The 16,661-nt window shown below is 44.3% G+C and overlaps 1 protein-coding gene across 1 annotated transcript; it reads right to left on the reverse strand.

Moving 5' to 3' along the window:
• Nucleotides 1-2,503: 2,503 nt before the first annotated feature.
• LOC112806583 (uncharacterized) lies at nt 2,504-15,723 on the reverse strand. The gene is made up of 2 exons (XM_073888986.1): nt 15,555-15,723; nt 2,504-7,064 (listed from the first exon to the last, which is right to left on the reverse strand). Exon 2 carries the CDS (start codon nt 6,946-6,948, stop codon nt 4,960-4,962), a length of 1,989 nt encoding a protein of 662 aa, XP_073745087.1. The 5' UTR covers nt 6,949-7,064; nt 15,555-15,723; the 3' UTR covers nt 2,504-4,959.
• Nucleotides 15,724-16,661: the final 938 nt, after the last annotated feature.

Raw genomic sequence — 16,661 nt, forward strand, 5'->3', positions numbered from 1 at the left:
CTATTTGACTTTCACTGCCTACCTGCATGTACCCATCCACCTTGGCCCCACATTTTCCTTTTTTTTTATTTTTAAGATTTTATTAATTTTTTTGACAGAGAGAGACACAACGAAAGAGTGAACACAAGCAGGGGGAGTGGGAGTGGGAGAGGGAGAAGCTGGCTTCAATCCCAGGACCCCTGGATCATGACCTGAGCCGAAGGCCGATGCTTAACGACTGAGCCACCCAGAGGCCCCACACTTCAGGGTTTAAAGAGGGAAAACGTGGGGGGCGCCTGGGTGGCTCAGTCGTTGAGTGCCTGCCTTCGGCTCGGGTCGTGATCCCAGGGTCCTGGGATCGAGCCCACATCGGGCTCCCTGCCGATGCACTCAACAACTTCCAGGGGACTCCTCTGTCTCTGCACCACCCTGGCCCTCCCACCCGGCACCAGGCCCCCCGGCAGGCCCCTTCCTGGCATAATCTCCGAGATGAGACCATGATCCCGCGTCTCCCGAGGATGGGACGTTTTGTCCGCCGGTTCCCACACGCCTGACCTAACGACCCTGTTCCTTCTGGTGGAGGCCCTTAAAGGGCCTCGACTTCAGGCCTTCGGGTGTACAGGGAGGCCAGCACTGACCCGGATGTTCTGGGTGAGGCCCCGCCCAGAGGGCGGAAATCCCTCTCTTCCGGGAGAGGCCCCGCCCCACGTGGCTCCCAGTCCTTCCCGGCCAAGGGGAGGCCGGAAGTGGCCCCGCGCCCCCGCCCCGCCCCCCGCCCCGCCCAGCTGGCTTCTGCCCAGAGAGCGGTCCGGAAAGACATTCCAGAGCAGTGGTGAGAGGCACGGAACGTCGACTCTCTGGGGACCAGCAGTCAACTCTTACAGAAAGATTAGAAACTGAATCACTTGGAGGCTGGCGTCCCACGGTGAGAATTTCCTCCGGTGTACTGGGTGGGATCGGAGGAAGCGACTGACCTGAGTGGGCGTACGCGACAACCTTCTCACTACTAAGGGGAGACCAGCCAGAGTTCCAGTCAGCCGTCAGGGTGTTCAGGGACGTCCCTCCCCTGCGGCCTGCCAGGAGTACGGTCTCCTGCCTGACAGGCTCCTGCACACCTCCTGCCAGCTCACAGCCCCCACAGCTGCTGTCCGCCTGGCCTTGTGAAGGCTCCTGCACGCGCCAAAGTCTAGTTTTCCACCTAACACCCAAATAGTCTTTCAGTGTCTTCTCTGAGCATATCCCGCTCTCATAATGGGAGAATTTACAGTTTGTCAATAGCCTAATACTATAAAGTGGGGCTGGATGTTTGTATTTCTGAATTCTGCCCTCCGGACATGTAAGAATGCACCCTAAACTTAAACATGCAGGGTGTCTTTGGTCATGACATGTGCAGGACACAAAAGAACCTCAGGAAAAATAATGAGCCTTCCAGTATTTAGAAACAATTACTCCATACAGAAAAGTGATGATCAACCTATATAAAATCCAGGACAACTCCAACATGTCTACTAAAAAAACAATACTCTTGAACACTACATCTAAAACTAATGATGTGGTATATGTTGGCTAATTGAATTTACTTTTAAGATTTTATTTGAGAGAGAGTGAGAGAGAGAGAGAGCACATGAGAGGGGGGAGGGTCAGAGGGAGAAGCAGACTCCCCGACGAGCAGGGAGCCCGATGCGGGACTCGATCCTGGGACTCCAGGATCATGACCTGAGCCGAAGGCAGTCGCTGAACCAAATGAGCCACCCAGGCGCCCCTGGCAAATTGAATTTAAATTAAATAAATAAAAAACAATACTCAGTAAATTTGAAGATCAGATTATCTCCACAGCATCCCATCTAACAGAAAGGGGCTCAAAGGGGCAGAAAGGTTTTAAAGGCAGGACAAGGACACTGTGAAAAGAAAAAAGGATTATTTGGGCAAAGTCACCTCCTTTTGGGGGACAATGGGGACTTATTAGGAGGATTACATCACCACCGTAAGCAGGAAACTTCAGGCTGACTGATGAAAAGTAAAAACTACAATCAGGTTAGCTATTAAGCTTGGGTCTGGTGATGTAGTGGTAGCAAAGTGACTCCATTCGGAGCCTGTGGTTTTCTTTTAAAATGTCTTTGTTGTTTTAGTGTCTTATTTGTAAGTGAAAAGGAAAATCACTGTAACTTACATATAAATAAGTGGCAAATGAGGTTAATGGAAAAGCAATACAAAAGATTTGCAATTGGCAAATAAGACATTAAAAATGCTCAAAATGAATCTTTCAGGAAATGCAATTAAAACTACACTGAGATTGTACTACACACTTACTACATGGGCTGAAATTAAAGATGGCCACATCAAGTACTGGCAGGGATGTGGGAGAAGTGGACTTTTCATCCACTGCTGATGCGAATGCAAAAGCAAAAAACAATCATTGTGATCGCAGCACAGCAGTTTATTCAAAAGTTAATATTCATGTACCCTGTGACTCAGGTACTAAACATTAAGTTACTGACAAAAAGAAAAACAGCATACATCTATATAAAAGTACTGACAAATGTTTGTGACTGCTTTATTTTCAATAGGCAAAATCTAGAAATAACCTAAAAGCCCATAAAAAAGATGAATAAAGAAACAGTGACATTTGCAAACATAAGGGTGTTATCTAGACAGAAAAGTGAGCTACTTGTATAACATCACTGAAGAAGTCAAAGTAATTATGAAACACAAAGGAAATTAAAAAAAAACAGTAAACAGTTTGACTCCAAACATATAAATTAAAAATGTGATGGCTTCTATTGTAAAACAAAGTACAATGGTTACCTGGAGAGGTGGGCAGGGTAAGGAGAGATTATAATAGGGCAGGAGGTAATATATACCATGACATATACGGTCATCAGGGTTATGATGGTGTTAGAGATTCATATCCCTGTCAAAACTTATCAAATTATACATTCTTAAATATATGCAGTTTATTAACATCTATAAATTAAACTTTTATAAAGTTTTAAAAATTGGCTCAAAATAAAAATAGGTTTGGCAACCCTATACTGACAGTACCACCTTGTTCCCATGTCCTCTGGGCATCAGTCTTGCCTCAGTGTCTGCAACTACAGGGAGCAATGAAGGACGTTTCCACCGGAGTTAACAGGAACACTGCCTGGGTCTTAAGCCCACATCAACAAACTATAGATTCCCCCCCACCCCTCTTAATATCTTGTTTTCCTCTCTGTGCAGTAATGATCTTGAGGTGGAAAACACTGAGGGGTTAAAGGAATCACCAATATCTTTCAATTATTTTATCTGACCATGACTTCAGCTACATTAGAACTCCTGAGATTTGTGTACACACTGATCCTGCAGAGTCACTGTCAGAGAAACTTGTCCGGATGCATTTTTACAAGAGGAACATTCCCTCCAGTTGGCTGCAGTCTCCTCCCCTTCCTATTAAGCCAGTGTTTCTGTAGCAATTATGGTTTCCCTTGACCCCTATGGTCTTACAACCAGTGACCTTAGCCCAGTGAACTGTGGACATCAGAGCACATGGCTGTTTGTAGACATGGGAAAATACCCTCTTGACAGTGCTGACATCCCCTGTGGTATCTCCTTTGAGTAAGGGAAAAAACTCGTGTTGCTTTCAGAAGCACTAAGAGTCTCACACCTGCCCCCTCCTGGGAGTCATCATTGAGGTTCCTAAAACACATGTCATCCAGACTTCAAACGAAGACCAGAAAGCCCCAGTTTTTCCTAGGAGGCTGTGAGGCAGCAATGCAAATTGAGTCCAAACTGGCAGGCTAGTGGGATGCCTGGCTGGCTCATTCAGTAGAGCTTGTGATTCTTGATCGTGGGGTTTTGAGTTTGAGCCCCAAGTCAAACATACAGTTTACTTAAAAAACAAAACAAAACAGGGGCGCCAGGGTGGCTCAGTCATTAAGCGTCTGCCTTCGGCTCAGGTCATGATCTCAGGTTCCTGGGATCAAGCCCTGCATCCCGCTCCCTGCTCAGTGGAGAGTCTGCTTCTCCCTCTCCCTCTGCCTGCTGCTCTGCCTCCTTGTGCTCTCTAGCTCTCTGTCAAAAAAATAAATAAAATCTTTAAAACAAAACAAAACAAACAAAACAAAACTGCCAAGCTATTTCCTACCATCATCCTCTCCCTCCTCAGGCACAGATAATTTGAGACTCTTAAAAAGTTGACCCTTTGATGCTTGTTGAGCCCAAATCATTTTATAAACTACCCCTCACAGTAAACAGAACATTCAAGATTAAAGAGGACTTAAAACACTAAGGCCTTGATTATCATCTTAGCCAAATCAACGTGGAGCAGGTAAGTTCTCCAGTTTGTGACTTGGAACCTAGAAAAACTAATCAGAAGTATCACATGAGACCAACATGTTCCTGAAAAAGGTAGTCATTCTCTATAAGCTGTCAGCCAAATTCATGTTGTTCTCTGGATTATCACTGATTCAGGTCCACGCCCTGAAGGTATTCAAGGAAGAGGGAAAGCTGCCCCTAAGACCTCAGGTTACTGCTAATCTGCTCCAATTCATGGGAACTGAGGTCAGCTTCTCTGAGTACACTGGGGGTGAGGACTGACGTGCACTGTGTGGACCTACCAGTTGGCAGAAGTGAAAGGGTCACAGAACTGTCAGTTACATAAATCTAGAGAGATCTCTGGACAATTTAGAAAATGCAACATACCCACACATACTTCCAACATTATAAGGAATCTCCCCACTGTAAAAGATTCAAATCAGGCAAATCGCTCCTCAAAGAGTTTCCACCACAGGCGCCTGAGTGGCTCAGTTGTTAAGCGTCTGCCTTCGGCTCAGGTCATGATCCCAGGGTCCTGGGATCAAGCCCTGCATCAGGCTCCCTGCTCTGCGGGAAGCCTGCTTCTCCCTCTCCCACTCCCCCTGCTTATGTTCCCTCTCTTGCTGTGTCTGTCAAATAAATATGTAAAATCTTAAAAACAAACATAAAAAGTTTCCACCAGTGGCATTACACTGAATAGGGAAATTGCATATTCATTATACAACCACGCTTTTCTCTAGTGTGAACTCTCCAGTGTTGAGAGAGGTTAGATTTTCCCCTAAAAGATTTCCCACATTCACTGCACTCATAAGGTCGTTCTCCAGTGTGAACCCTGTGATGATAAGAGAGAGCAGTACGAGTGATAAAAGATTTCCCACATTCACTGCATTCATGAGGCCTTTCTCCAGTATGAACTCTGTGATGATAATGGAGGGCAGTACTACTTATAAAAGATTTCCCACACTCACTGCACTCATAAGGCCTTTCTCCTGTGTGAATTCTCTGATGATAATGGAAGCTGGAACTAAAAGTAAAAGATTTCCCACAATGGTTGCATTTGTAAGGGCTTCCTCCATTATGAATTCTCTGGTGTATTGAGAGGGAATGTTTTTGTCTGAAGGATTTCCCACATTCACTGCACTCATAAGGCCTCTCTCCTGTGTGACCTCTGTGGTGATACCTGAGCGCAGAGCTAGAAGTAAAAGATTTTCCACATTCACTGCATTCATAAGGCCTTTCTCCTCTGTGGGACCTCTGATGATAACTGAGGGCTGAGCGAGAGGTAAAAGATTTCCCACATTCACTGCACTCAAAAGGTTTTTCTCCAGAATGAACTCTATGATGATACTGGAGTTCATACCTACAAATAAAAGATTTCCCACATTCATTACACTCATAAAACCTTTCACTTGAATGAACCTTTAGGTGCATATTGAGGCTATTTCTTCGGGTAAAGGACTTGCCACATTCACTGCACTCATGAGGCCTTTCTCCAGTGTGAACTCTGCGATGATACTGAAGAGCACTATGAGTGCTAAAAGATTTCCCACATTCATGACACTCATGAGGCCTTTCTCCAGTGTGAATCCTGTGATGATAATGGAGGGCAGTACTACTTATAAAAGATTTCCCACACTCACTGCATTCATAAGGCCTTTCTCCTGTGTGAATTCTCTCATGATAATGGAAACTGGAACTACAAGAAAAAGATTTCCCACATTTGTTGCATTTGTAAGGGTTTCCTCTACTATGAATTCTCTGGTGTATTGAGAGGGAATGTTTTTGTCTGAAGGATTTCCCACATTCACTGCACTCATAAGGCCTCTCTCCTGTGTGACCTCTGTGGTGATATCTGAGCGCAGAGCTAGAAGTAAAAGATTTTCCACACTCACTGCATTCATAAGGCCTTTCTCCTCTGTGGGACCTCTGATGATAACTGAGGGCTGAGCGATAGGTAAAAGATTTCCCACATTCACTGCATTCAAAAGGTTTTTCTCCAGAGTGACTTCTATGATGATACTGGAGTTCATACCTACAAATAAAAGATTTCCCACATTCATTACACTCATAAGGCCTTTCACCTGAGTGAACCTTTAGGTGCATATTGAGTCTGTGTCTTCGGGTAAAAGACTTGCCACATTCACTGCATTCATAAGGCCTTTCTCCTGTGTGAACTCTGTGGTGATAATGGAGAGTAGTATGAGTGCTAAAAGATCTCCCACATTCACTGCACACAAAGGACTGTCTTCCAAGGTGGACATCCTGGTCCTGAATATCTGTGTGTTTGGGACCAAAGGCGTTCTTGAATTCTCCCCAAGTATCATGACTTTTTCTGCTTTGTAAAGTTGCCTTGCACTGGGTGATTTCCTTTGGATTCTCCCCAGTATGAGTGGCCTCTTGCTGCAGATGCCCCGAGCCAGACAGGAAGTCCTTCTGAACTTCTCCACAGTTAAGGGGCTTTCCTGAACCATGGGATCCCCAGCTCTTCACAACAGAGGCCCTGTCCACACGGCTTCTGAAGGGTTCTGCTCCCACGTGCTGCTCCTGCTGCTGCTGAAACTTTACACTGAAATAAAATCGTTTCCCACAGGCCCCACACCTCAACAGCTTCTGGCTGTTTTCTTTTCCCTGGTGCGCAGCCAAGTGGAAAATGTCTCTCAAGACTGGACCACACATCTCACAGGGGTGGGTCTTCCGGGAAGACTGAGCTGCCTTGGGCGTCCTGGTCTGTGACACGCCTACAGAAGTGCTGTGGGCAAAGGGTGCCTCATCCTCTGCTCCACAGCAGCAACCTGAAGGCAAAGAAGCACTGGTGAAATTTGTGTTGACTATAGCGAGGGGGTGAGCCCATCACATACATCATCTGTCTTCCCTGGGCACAAGTTTATAGCATGCTTTTCCAGACACTGGAGATGGAATTCAGTTGAAGGAGTGGCCACTGTGCATTACTGGGCCCCTAAGGTCAAAGTATTGTGGAGAGCACACTAGCCAGAAGGAAAAGAGCCAGGCTCTACAACTTGTTCTCTGCCCACAGCTTTATGTTGGCCTGTTTCGTGGCTGAGTAGAAGGCTGTGGGAAAATCCACTCACAAGAAATTTGCTGCTGTTCAAGGTCAGTTTAAGTATATGTCAACATCTCATGGCAAACTGGGCAAGTGAGGATGCCAAAGTACACAGAAAGAGCAGTGAGAGAAATGGGTGAGATGTAGAGGCCTGAGAAGCACCGATTACCCCTGCACTGCAAGTCATGTAATTACAAAAGAAGTAGAACCCAGAAGTCCACAAACTGTCAACAGTGAAGAAGAAAAAGACAGAAATGGGGTGTGGCCATCGGCAATCACACCGAACTCTGGTTGAACAAACAAAGGTGCCCAGTATGATCTGAACACAGGCCTGATATCACACCTTTCCCAGCTGCCATTCATGAGAAGCAGGGCCCCTGCGAGCCCACCTGGTCATGCCCAGAGCACGTCCATACTATGATACACAAAGGACTGTTCCCTGTAAGCCCTCCTGAGCAACTACAGGTACCAGGAGATAGAAATAATGCAGGAAAGGGCACCTGGGTGGCTTCATCAGTTGGGCATCCGACCCTTGATCACAGATCAGGTCTTGATCGCAGGGTCATGAGTTCAAGCCCTGTGTTGGGCTCCACACTGGGTGTGGAGCCTACTTAAGAAAAGAAAGAAAAGGAAAAAAAAAGAAAAGGGCAAGGAAAGGGAAATGAAAAGGAAAGGCAAGGAAGAAATACTGGAGGAAAACAGGCCACGTGGATGGCCAGCACTGTCCCAGAGCTACTCACGATACAAAGCACCCAGACAAGCATCCTATGTGACTGATAGCAGCAGAATGGTAGAATAGGGTACCATCCTTCACCCCAACAAAAATGAATTCAACAGCTGTCCATGAATGACATTAGCTTCAGAGGGCTCAAAAATCCAATTAAGACCAATTACTACACAGCGGAGCATAGAGGAGAGTGCAAGCATGCACAAAGGACAGCTGGAGACTTTACTGGAGATATGGGGATGCGTCAGAAATAAGGGCTGGACCGAACTCTATCACTCACTCAAGGCAGGTGCTACAGCAGTCCCTGCTCAGCAGACTCCAGCTGCCTGCTCCACAGTGGACAATGGCATCTTCTGCCACCGAGTTAACCAACATACATCACTATCATGGACTCAGTGAATATAAAGCTACTGTGTCCTGCTCCCCCGACTCAGGAGTTGCTGTTGTGCAGCTCCAGTACAAGGACTACAACTGCCCCCCAACCCTGTGCATGTCCTGGGCCCCAGATCTGCGTCTATGTGTGCCGGCATTCCAGACCCTGACCCCCCGCTGCATCAGGTCTACCTGTGTCTTCCAGGGAATGGAAACAGTCTCCAGATAGGTTAGCCAGAAGCCAGGACCTCAGAGCCACTGTGTCTCCATGCACATGCAGACACAAACTTCATGGTTGCTCGGGGTGTGGCTGCAACTCACAAAGCAAACTAACACCACTGAGGTGTAACCGGTGTCCCAGGGCCCAAAACTGCTGTCGCTCTGAAAGTGCCCGCCCACCAGACCCTCTTCCATGGTTGCTCATGAGTGCCAGCCCATCAGACACCAGTGCCGCTGCCACACCCACAGGGTGCCTAAAAGTCGGACTAAGCACCGACATCAACTCTGCCACAATACTCTCCATGGAAAAAAAAGCCATCAGGTGTTCCTCAGCAGTCTTCTCCACTGCTTTGGATACTACAGCCTTGACCATCCTGCTGTCTCTTCCTGATGCCTTCGCTGATGCTGACAGGTGACAGAGCTGCACAGTTTATCACTGGGCCTTCCCCAGATCCAGAACGGCCACACCCCATGAAGCTGATACCCTTGCACCCACCAGCAGGTGAAGGACTCTCCTGACCCAAAAGTACCACAAAGTCTGGAAGAAGTGACCACACCATCAAATGTGCAAACATCAACACAAGGATGTAAGAAACAAAAAATCAAGGAAACATAACACCATCAAAGGAATACAGTAATTTATCAGAAAACACACCCAAGGAAATGGAGGTATGCGATCTATCGGACAAAATTCAAAATAATTGTTTTAACAAAGTTTAGTGAGCTACAAGAAAACACAGGTAGACGATTCAACAAGATACACAATAAACAAAATAAGCTGTTCAACAAAAATATAGAAATCATAAAAAGGAACAAAATGGGCTGGCCAAGGATGCAGTGAGGTTTAGTCACTGGTGGCCACACGAGTCTGAGTGGAGTGAGGAGTAGACTCACCTGAAAGTTGCATATTATAGGCATGCCTTCATCCAGATGCCCACAGGTGCCTGCCCCCACTGAGGTCATAGACATTGGCAGAGAGGAACAACAGGGTGGAGAATCACACCACACTTTATACTAGCAATACAGGAGAGCTCCTGGTGTGCCACTCTCCCAAAGGAGGGTCAGATATAAGCACTGACAACTGAATCAATAGTTGGTAACAGTCCACCCAGTCACTGATGGGACTCCTAATGAGACCACAGGCAGCTGGGAAGACATCAAAATATGTGGAAATGGAGCAGTACTAGACCATAATATATACTTATACAACACTAAATCCTCTTAATACCACCTACTTTTTAAGAACAAGGATGGCATATAACGCGTGGGAGAGAAGAATGTTTCTGTCTTTCTATATAGACTACGCTTAATGAACTGGTCTTTGTAGCAGAACTGTTTTCCTCATTCTTCGTGTTAGAAAACTTCCCACAGGGCCAGACCAGCACAACCAGCCTGTGCTTTTACACCCTCTTACTATCAATTACCAGAGTGATCTATGTGACCTTCCACCATTGGACTTGCATGGGTGGGTATTAAACTCTTCAGGATAATTAAACCAGCCAGAACTAAGATGGTACATGTATTCGTTTGCCTTAGGTGTCTAGCTCTGAAAGATCAGCTAGATGGAAATACTGGAGACCCATTTAACATGCAGCAAAGATGCTTTGCTTTGCTTCTGTTAAAGGATTAGGACTTTGGGAGGCTTAAACTGCAGCAGTTTGGTTTATTGTACTCTTGTACTGCCCTTGTTTTTTGAATATTCCAACTTATAACTGTTGCATCAGAAGAAACATTTCAACAAAGTGTCCTTTGGATATTAACAACTGCAATTATCTGATGACTTTCTTATCCTCTAACTAAAAGTTACTCATTTGAGATGTTGTTTGTTTAGAATCAAGGTCCTTTGTATATTTACACTTATAGGTGATGGAAATCATTCCAAAGGGGCTATTTTAGAATACATGTAGGGGCACGTGGGTGGCTCAGTGGGTTAAGTGTCTGATTTCCACTCAGGTCATGATACTAGGGTCCTGGGATCAAGCCCCTCATGGGGCTCTGTGCTCAGTGGACAGTCTGCTTCTCTCTCTCCCTCTGCCCCTCCCCTCTGCTCGTGCTCGCACGTGCTTTCTCTCAGATAAATAAAATCTTAAAAAGAGAGAAAGAATACATGTAGAGAAATGCTTTGAACTAGTGTGATATAAACTATACAATAAAATGGAAATTTCATATATTCACAAAAATTCTGAAATGGTAAAAATTAACTTCATCTCTGGTATTAAATGTTTACATTAAAATAAGATGGCGACCCTGTCCCATTAAAAAATTGGGGGGCGGGGCGCCTGGGTGGCTCAGTCGTTGGGCGTCTGCCTTGGGCTTGGGTCGTGGTCCCAGGGTCCCGGAGTCGAGCCCAGCGTCGGGCTCCTTGCTCGGCGGGAAGCCTGCTTCTCCCTCTCCCACTCCCCCTGCTTGTGTTCCCTCTCTCGCTGTCTCTCTCTGTCAAATAAATAAATAATCTTAAAAAAAAAATGGGGGGGGGAGAGAAAGAGTCCAAGTTGGCGGAGGAGTAGGAAACCTTAGTTTTGTCTGGTCCCAGGAATTTGGCTAGATAGCTATCAAATTATTCTGAATACCTGTGAACTCCACGGGAGACCTGAGAAAAGAATTGCTGCATGTCTACAAATAGAAAAGCAACCACTTTCTGAAAGGTAGGAGGTGTGGAGAAGTGAATCGAAGGTGATATATCAGAAGATAAACCACGGGGGTAGGGAGCCTCTGGAAGCCGGCCACCAGAAAGTGATACAGCAGCAGAATGCAAAATCAGAACTTTTAGAAGGCTGTTCCAGTGAGGTATGTCCCTGCCTGAAAGGTGCTCAGGTAGCAAGCAAGGCAGAATACTAGGTAGGACAGTGTGGTCTCAGGATCCTTGGGGTCACAGAAAGAATGGGGGTGCCTGAGTTGCCACAGAGTTCCCAGACACTGGAGCGAGGAATCCGGCTGCAATCAGGGTGCCCAAGAGTGGGGACTCAGCTCAGTGTTGCCATAAACCATGAACTGCCACACCGTAGGGCGACCACTCTCCAAGCAGGGGCTCAGCAAGCATCAGAGCCCTGGTGAGATCCCTCTTCCGCATGCACACTGCAGGGATCTACAGGGTTTGAAGACTCCCGGGGTCCCAAACGCTTCGTCACAAGCTGGGTGAGCATGGAGTACGGCCAGAGACTGGGGAGCCAGGAGTGATTGCCTGCTTTTCCCTGAGGGTGCACTGAGGACTGGGGAGCGTAAGGTTCCAGCTCTGGGCCTGGAGATTGGGAGGCCGCCATTTTCGTTATCATCTGCTTAAGCTGCAGGGAAAGCCTTCAGGGAACAAAAGCCATATACAGCAATCCAGAGCCCCTTACTTAGCCGGGCCTCCTAACAAGAGGGGTGCAATTCCTCCCAGGGCAAAGACACCTGAGAATCAGCGCAAGAGGCCCCCCCCCAGAAGATCAACAAGAACCTCCCACTAAGACCAAGTTTACTGATCACACAGAACTGCAAAACTCCAGCACTAGGGGAAAACAGTACATAGAATTCATGTTTTTTTCCTCATGATTCCTTAGCCTTTCAATTTTAATATTTTTCTTTTTCCTTTTCAACTATTTCTTATTTTATCAATCTTTTTTTAAAGGCCTTTTTAATTTTCATTTTTAGAGTTACATTCTATTCCTCCACTGTATTTAATTATATTTTCATATATATATGTATTTCTTTCTTTACAGTTTTGGGATGCAGTTTCATCTAACAAACACACCAAAATACACACAGAATGTAATGTATCGCTCTGTTCTCTTCACCTAATTATATTCTCTTTTTTTTAAGTCTTTTTTTTTTTTAAGATTTTATTTATTTGACAGAGACACAGCAAGAGAGGGAACACAAGTGGGGGGTGTGGGAGAAGAAGCAGGCTTCCCGTTGAGCAGGGAGCCCGATACGGGGCTCGATCCCAGGACCCTGGGATCATGATCTAAGCCAAAGGTAGACACTTAACAACTAAGCCACCCAGGCGCCCCATTTTTAAGTCTTTTTTAATTTTCATCTTTACAGTTACATTCTATTCCTTCAATGTATTTAATTTTATTCATGGATATATAAGTTTTTCTTTCTTCATATTTCTGGGATATAGTTTCTTCTAATAAACAGAACAAAATACACCCAGGATACAGTGTATGTTTACCTGTTTATATTTTTTCTTGTCTTTAATTTTCATTTTTAAAGTTACATTCTATTCTTTCACTGTATTTAATTTTATTTTTGTACATACTTGTTTTTCGTTCCTTACACTTTTGGGATCTAGTTTTCTAACAAACAGACCAAAATACACACAGGATCCAGTGTACTGCTCTGTTCTGTTCACCTGTCTGATTATATTCTCACTCACTTTTTAACAATTTTTATATTTTTTTCGGTTTCTGGTCTCTTCTGATTTGTTTAGTGTATATTTCTAAGGGGTTGTTGTTGCCATTTTACTATTCTGTTCTCTCGTCCATCTATTCTCTGGACAGAATGCCAAGATGGAAAAACTTACCTCAAAAAAGAGAACAAGAGGCAGTACTTACTGCCAAGGACCTAATCAGTATGAATATGAGTCAAAATCTCACTATTTGCAGACAACATAATACTCTGTAGAAAACCTGAAAGACTCCACCAAATAATTGCTAGAACCAATACATGAATTCAGCAAAGTTGCAGGATACAAAAGCGATATGCAGAAATCTGTTGCATTTCTATACATCAGTAACAAAGCAGCAAAAAAGAAATCAAGGAATTGATCCCATTTGCAACTGCACCAAAAACAATAAGGTACCCAGGAATAAACCTAACCAAAGAAGGTAAAAGATCTTACTCTGAAAACTATAAACTATGGGACACTCATGAAAGAAACTGAAGAGGACACAAATGTAAAACATCCTAAGCTCATGGACTGGAAGAACAAACATTGTTAAAATGTCTCTACTACTCAAAGCAATCTACAAATTCATTGCAATCCCTATCAAAATACCACCAGCATGTCTCACAAAACTAGAAAAAACAATCCTAAAATTTGTATGGAACCACAAAATTCCCTAAATAGCCAAAGCAATTCTGAAAAGAAAACAAACGAGACATCACAATTCCAGATTTCAAGCTATACTGCAAAGCTGTAGTCACCAAGACAGTATGGTACAAAACAGACACATAGATCAATAGAGAGCCCAGAAATGGACCTACAACTCTATGGTCAACTAATCTCCCAAAAGAAGGAAAGAATATCCAGTGGAAAAAAGACAGTCTCTTCAACAAATGGTGTTGGGAAAACTCGACAGCCACATGCAGAAGAACGAAACTGGACCACTTCCTTACACCACACACAAAAAATAAATTCAAAAGTGGATGAAAGATCTAAATGTGAGATAGGAAACCATCAAGATTCTAGAGAACACAGGCAGAAACCTCTTTGACCTTGGCTGTAAAAACTTCTTTATTAAACACTTATTTGCCCGGACGCAAGGCAAACAAAAGCAAAAGTGAACTATTGAGACCTCACCAAAATAAAAAGCTTCTGCACAGCGAAGGAAACAATCAACAAAACTAAAAGGCAACCTACAGAATGGAAGAAGATATCTGCAAACAACATATTTGATAAATGCTTAGTATCCAAAACCTATAAAGAACTTACCAAACTCGACACCCCAAAACAAATAATCCAGTTAAGAATCGGGCAGAAGACATGAACAGACATTTTTCCAAAGAAGACATCCAGATGGCTAAAAGACGCATGAAAATGTGCTTAACATCACTCATCATCAGAGAAATACAAATCAAAACCACGATGAGATACCACCTCACACCTGAGAGAATGGTTAAAATTAACAACACAGGAGAGGCGCCTGGGTGGCTCAGATGGTTGAGTGTCTGCCTTTGGCTCAGATTATGATCTCAGGGTCCTGGGATCGAGCCCTGCATGAGGCTCCCTGCTCAGCAGAGAGCCTGCTTCTCCCTCTCCTCCCCGCTCCTGCTCTCTCACTGTCTCTCTCTCAAATAAATAAAATCTTTAAAAAAAAAAAAGTTCAAAAAAGACAATACAGGAAACAACAGGTGTTGGCGAGGATGTGGAAAAAGGGGAACACTCTTGGACTGTTGGTGGGAATGCAAAATGGTGCAGCCATTCTGGAGAACACTATGGAGGTTCCTCAAAAAGTTAAAAACAGAGCTACTCTATGATCCAGCAATTGCACTACTAGGTATTTACCCAAAGGATACAAAAATACAGATAAAAAGGGGTATATGCACCCCAATGTTTACAGCAACATCAGCAATAACCAAATAAGAGAACCCAAATGAAATCTTCCCATTTGAAACTATGTGGATGGAACTAGAGTATATTATGCTAAGTGAAGTAAGTCAATCAAAGAAAGACAAATACCATATGATCTCACGCACTCATATATGGAATTTAGGAAAGAAAAGAGATGAACATATGGGAGGGGGGAACAGAAAAAAGGAGAGAGGGAAACAAGCCATAAGTGAAACTTAACAAAAGAGAACAAACTGAGGGTTGATGGAGGGAGGTGGGTGGGCGGTGGGCTAGACGGGTGATGGGTATTAAAGAGGGCATTGTTGTGATGAGTACTGGGTGTTGAATGTAAGTGATGAATCACAGAATTCTACTCCAGAAGCACGGTATGTTAACTAACAAAATTTAAATTAAAAAAGAAAACAAAAAAAATCCCTACCATACGGTCCACCATTGCCATTTCCAGGTATGTATCCCAAGGAAACAAAATCAGTATCTCTACACACATATCCACTGAGGTATTATTCACAATAGCAAATATATGGAAACATCAGTAAGCGTGCCTGAGTGTTTAAAGTACACACACAAATGCAGGAATATTCAGCCATAAAAAAGAAAACAACACTGCCACTTGCACGACATGCATGAACCTAGAAAATACTATGCTGGGCGCCTGGGTGGCTCAGTTGGTTAAGCGCCTGCCTTCGGCTCAGGTCATGATCCTGGAGTCCTGGGATCGAGTCCCACCATCGGGCTCCCTGCTCTGCGGGAAGCCTGCTTCTCCCTCGGCTTGTGTTCCCTCTCTTGCTGTCTCTCTCTCTCTGTCAAATAAATAAATAAAATCTAAAAAAAAATTAAAAAAAAAAAGAAAATACTATGCTAAGTCAGATAAACCACAAAGAAAAGGCAAGTAGTGAATGGTATCACATATATGGATATTCTTGAAACAAACAAACAAACAAACAAACAAAAACAGAAACAGAAAGTAGAATGCCAGAAGCTAAGGACTGGAGGAAATGGAAAGATGGTCGGGGTACATGCTTTCACTTACAAGATGAGTAAATTCTGAGGATCTAATGTACAGCATGTTGAGCACAGTTGTTTTTTGTTTTGTTTTGTTTTTAAAGATTTTATTTATTTATTTGACAGAGAGAGACAGTGAGAGCAGGAACACAAGCAGGGGGAGTGGGAGAGGGAGAAGCAGGCTTCCCGCTGAGCAGGGAGCCCGATGTGGGACTTGACCCCAGGACCCTGGGATCATGACCTGAGCCAAAGGCAGACGCTTAACGACTGAGCCACCCAGATGCCCAAGCACAGTTAATACTGTATTGTACACTTGAAATTTGGTAAGAGAGTAGATATTAAGCTTTCTCACAACCACCAAGAAAAAGTTAATTATATCAAGTGATGGGTGTGTTGATTACCTTTATTTAGGTAATAATTTCATACTGTATATCAAGTCATCATGTAATATACTTTCAATAATATAATTTTATTTGTCAATCATACCTCAACAAAGCTGAAGGAAGGGGGGGGCAGGTGGAAGAAGAACCATACAGGAAGGTCTTGAGAAGTAGCCCACAGTATACCTACATGGCCATGCCAATGCCTGCAATTTCAGGCACAGGCAGGCACAAGGAACTGGCACCTCAAGGAAGGGTTCAAAACCTGGACCACTGAAAAGGCATGCGTCTGGACACACAGACCTATCCAGGGAGAGGGCAAGCAAGGTGCAATCCATCAGCCTCACTGCATGA

This window comes from Callorhinus ursinus, unplaced genomic scaffold (genome assembly GCF_003265705.2).
Source record: "Callorhinus ursinus isolate GAN/ISIS: 27379988/994484 unplaced genomic scaffold, GSC_fseal_2.0 scaffold100, whole genome shotgun sequence".
NCBI classification, from domain to species: domain Eukaryota; kingdom Metazoa; phylum Chordata; class Mammalia; order Carnivora; family Otariidae; genus Callorhinus; species Callorhinus ursinus.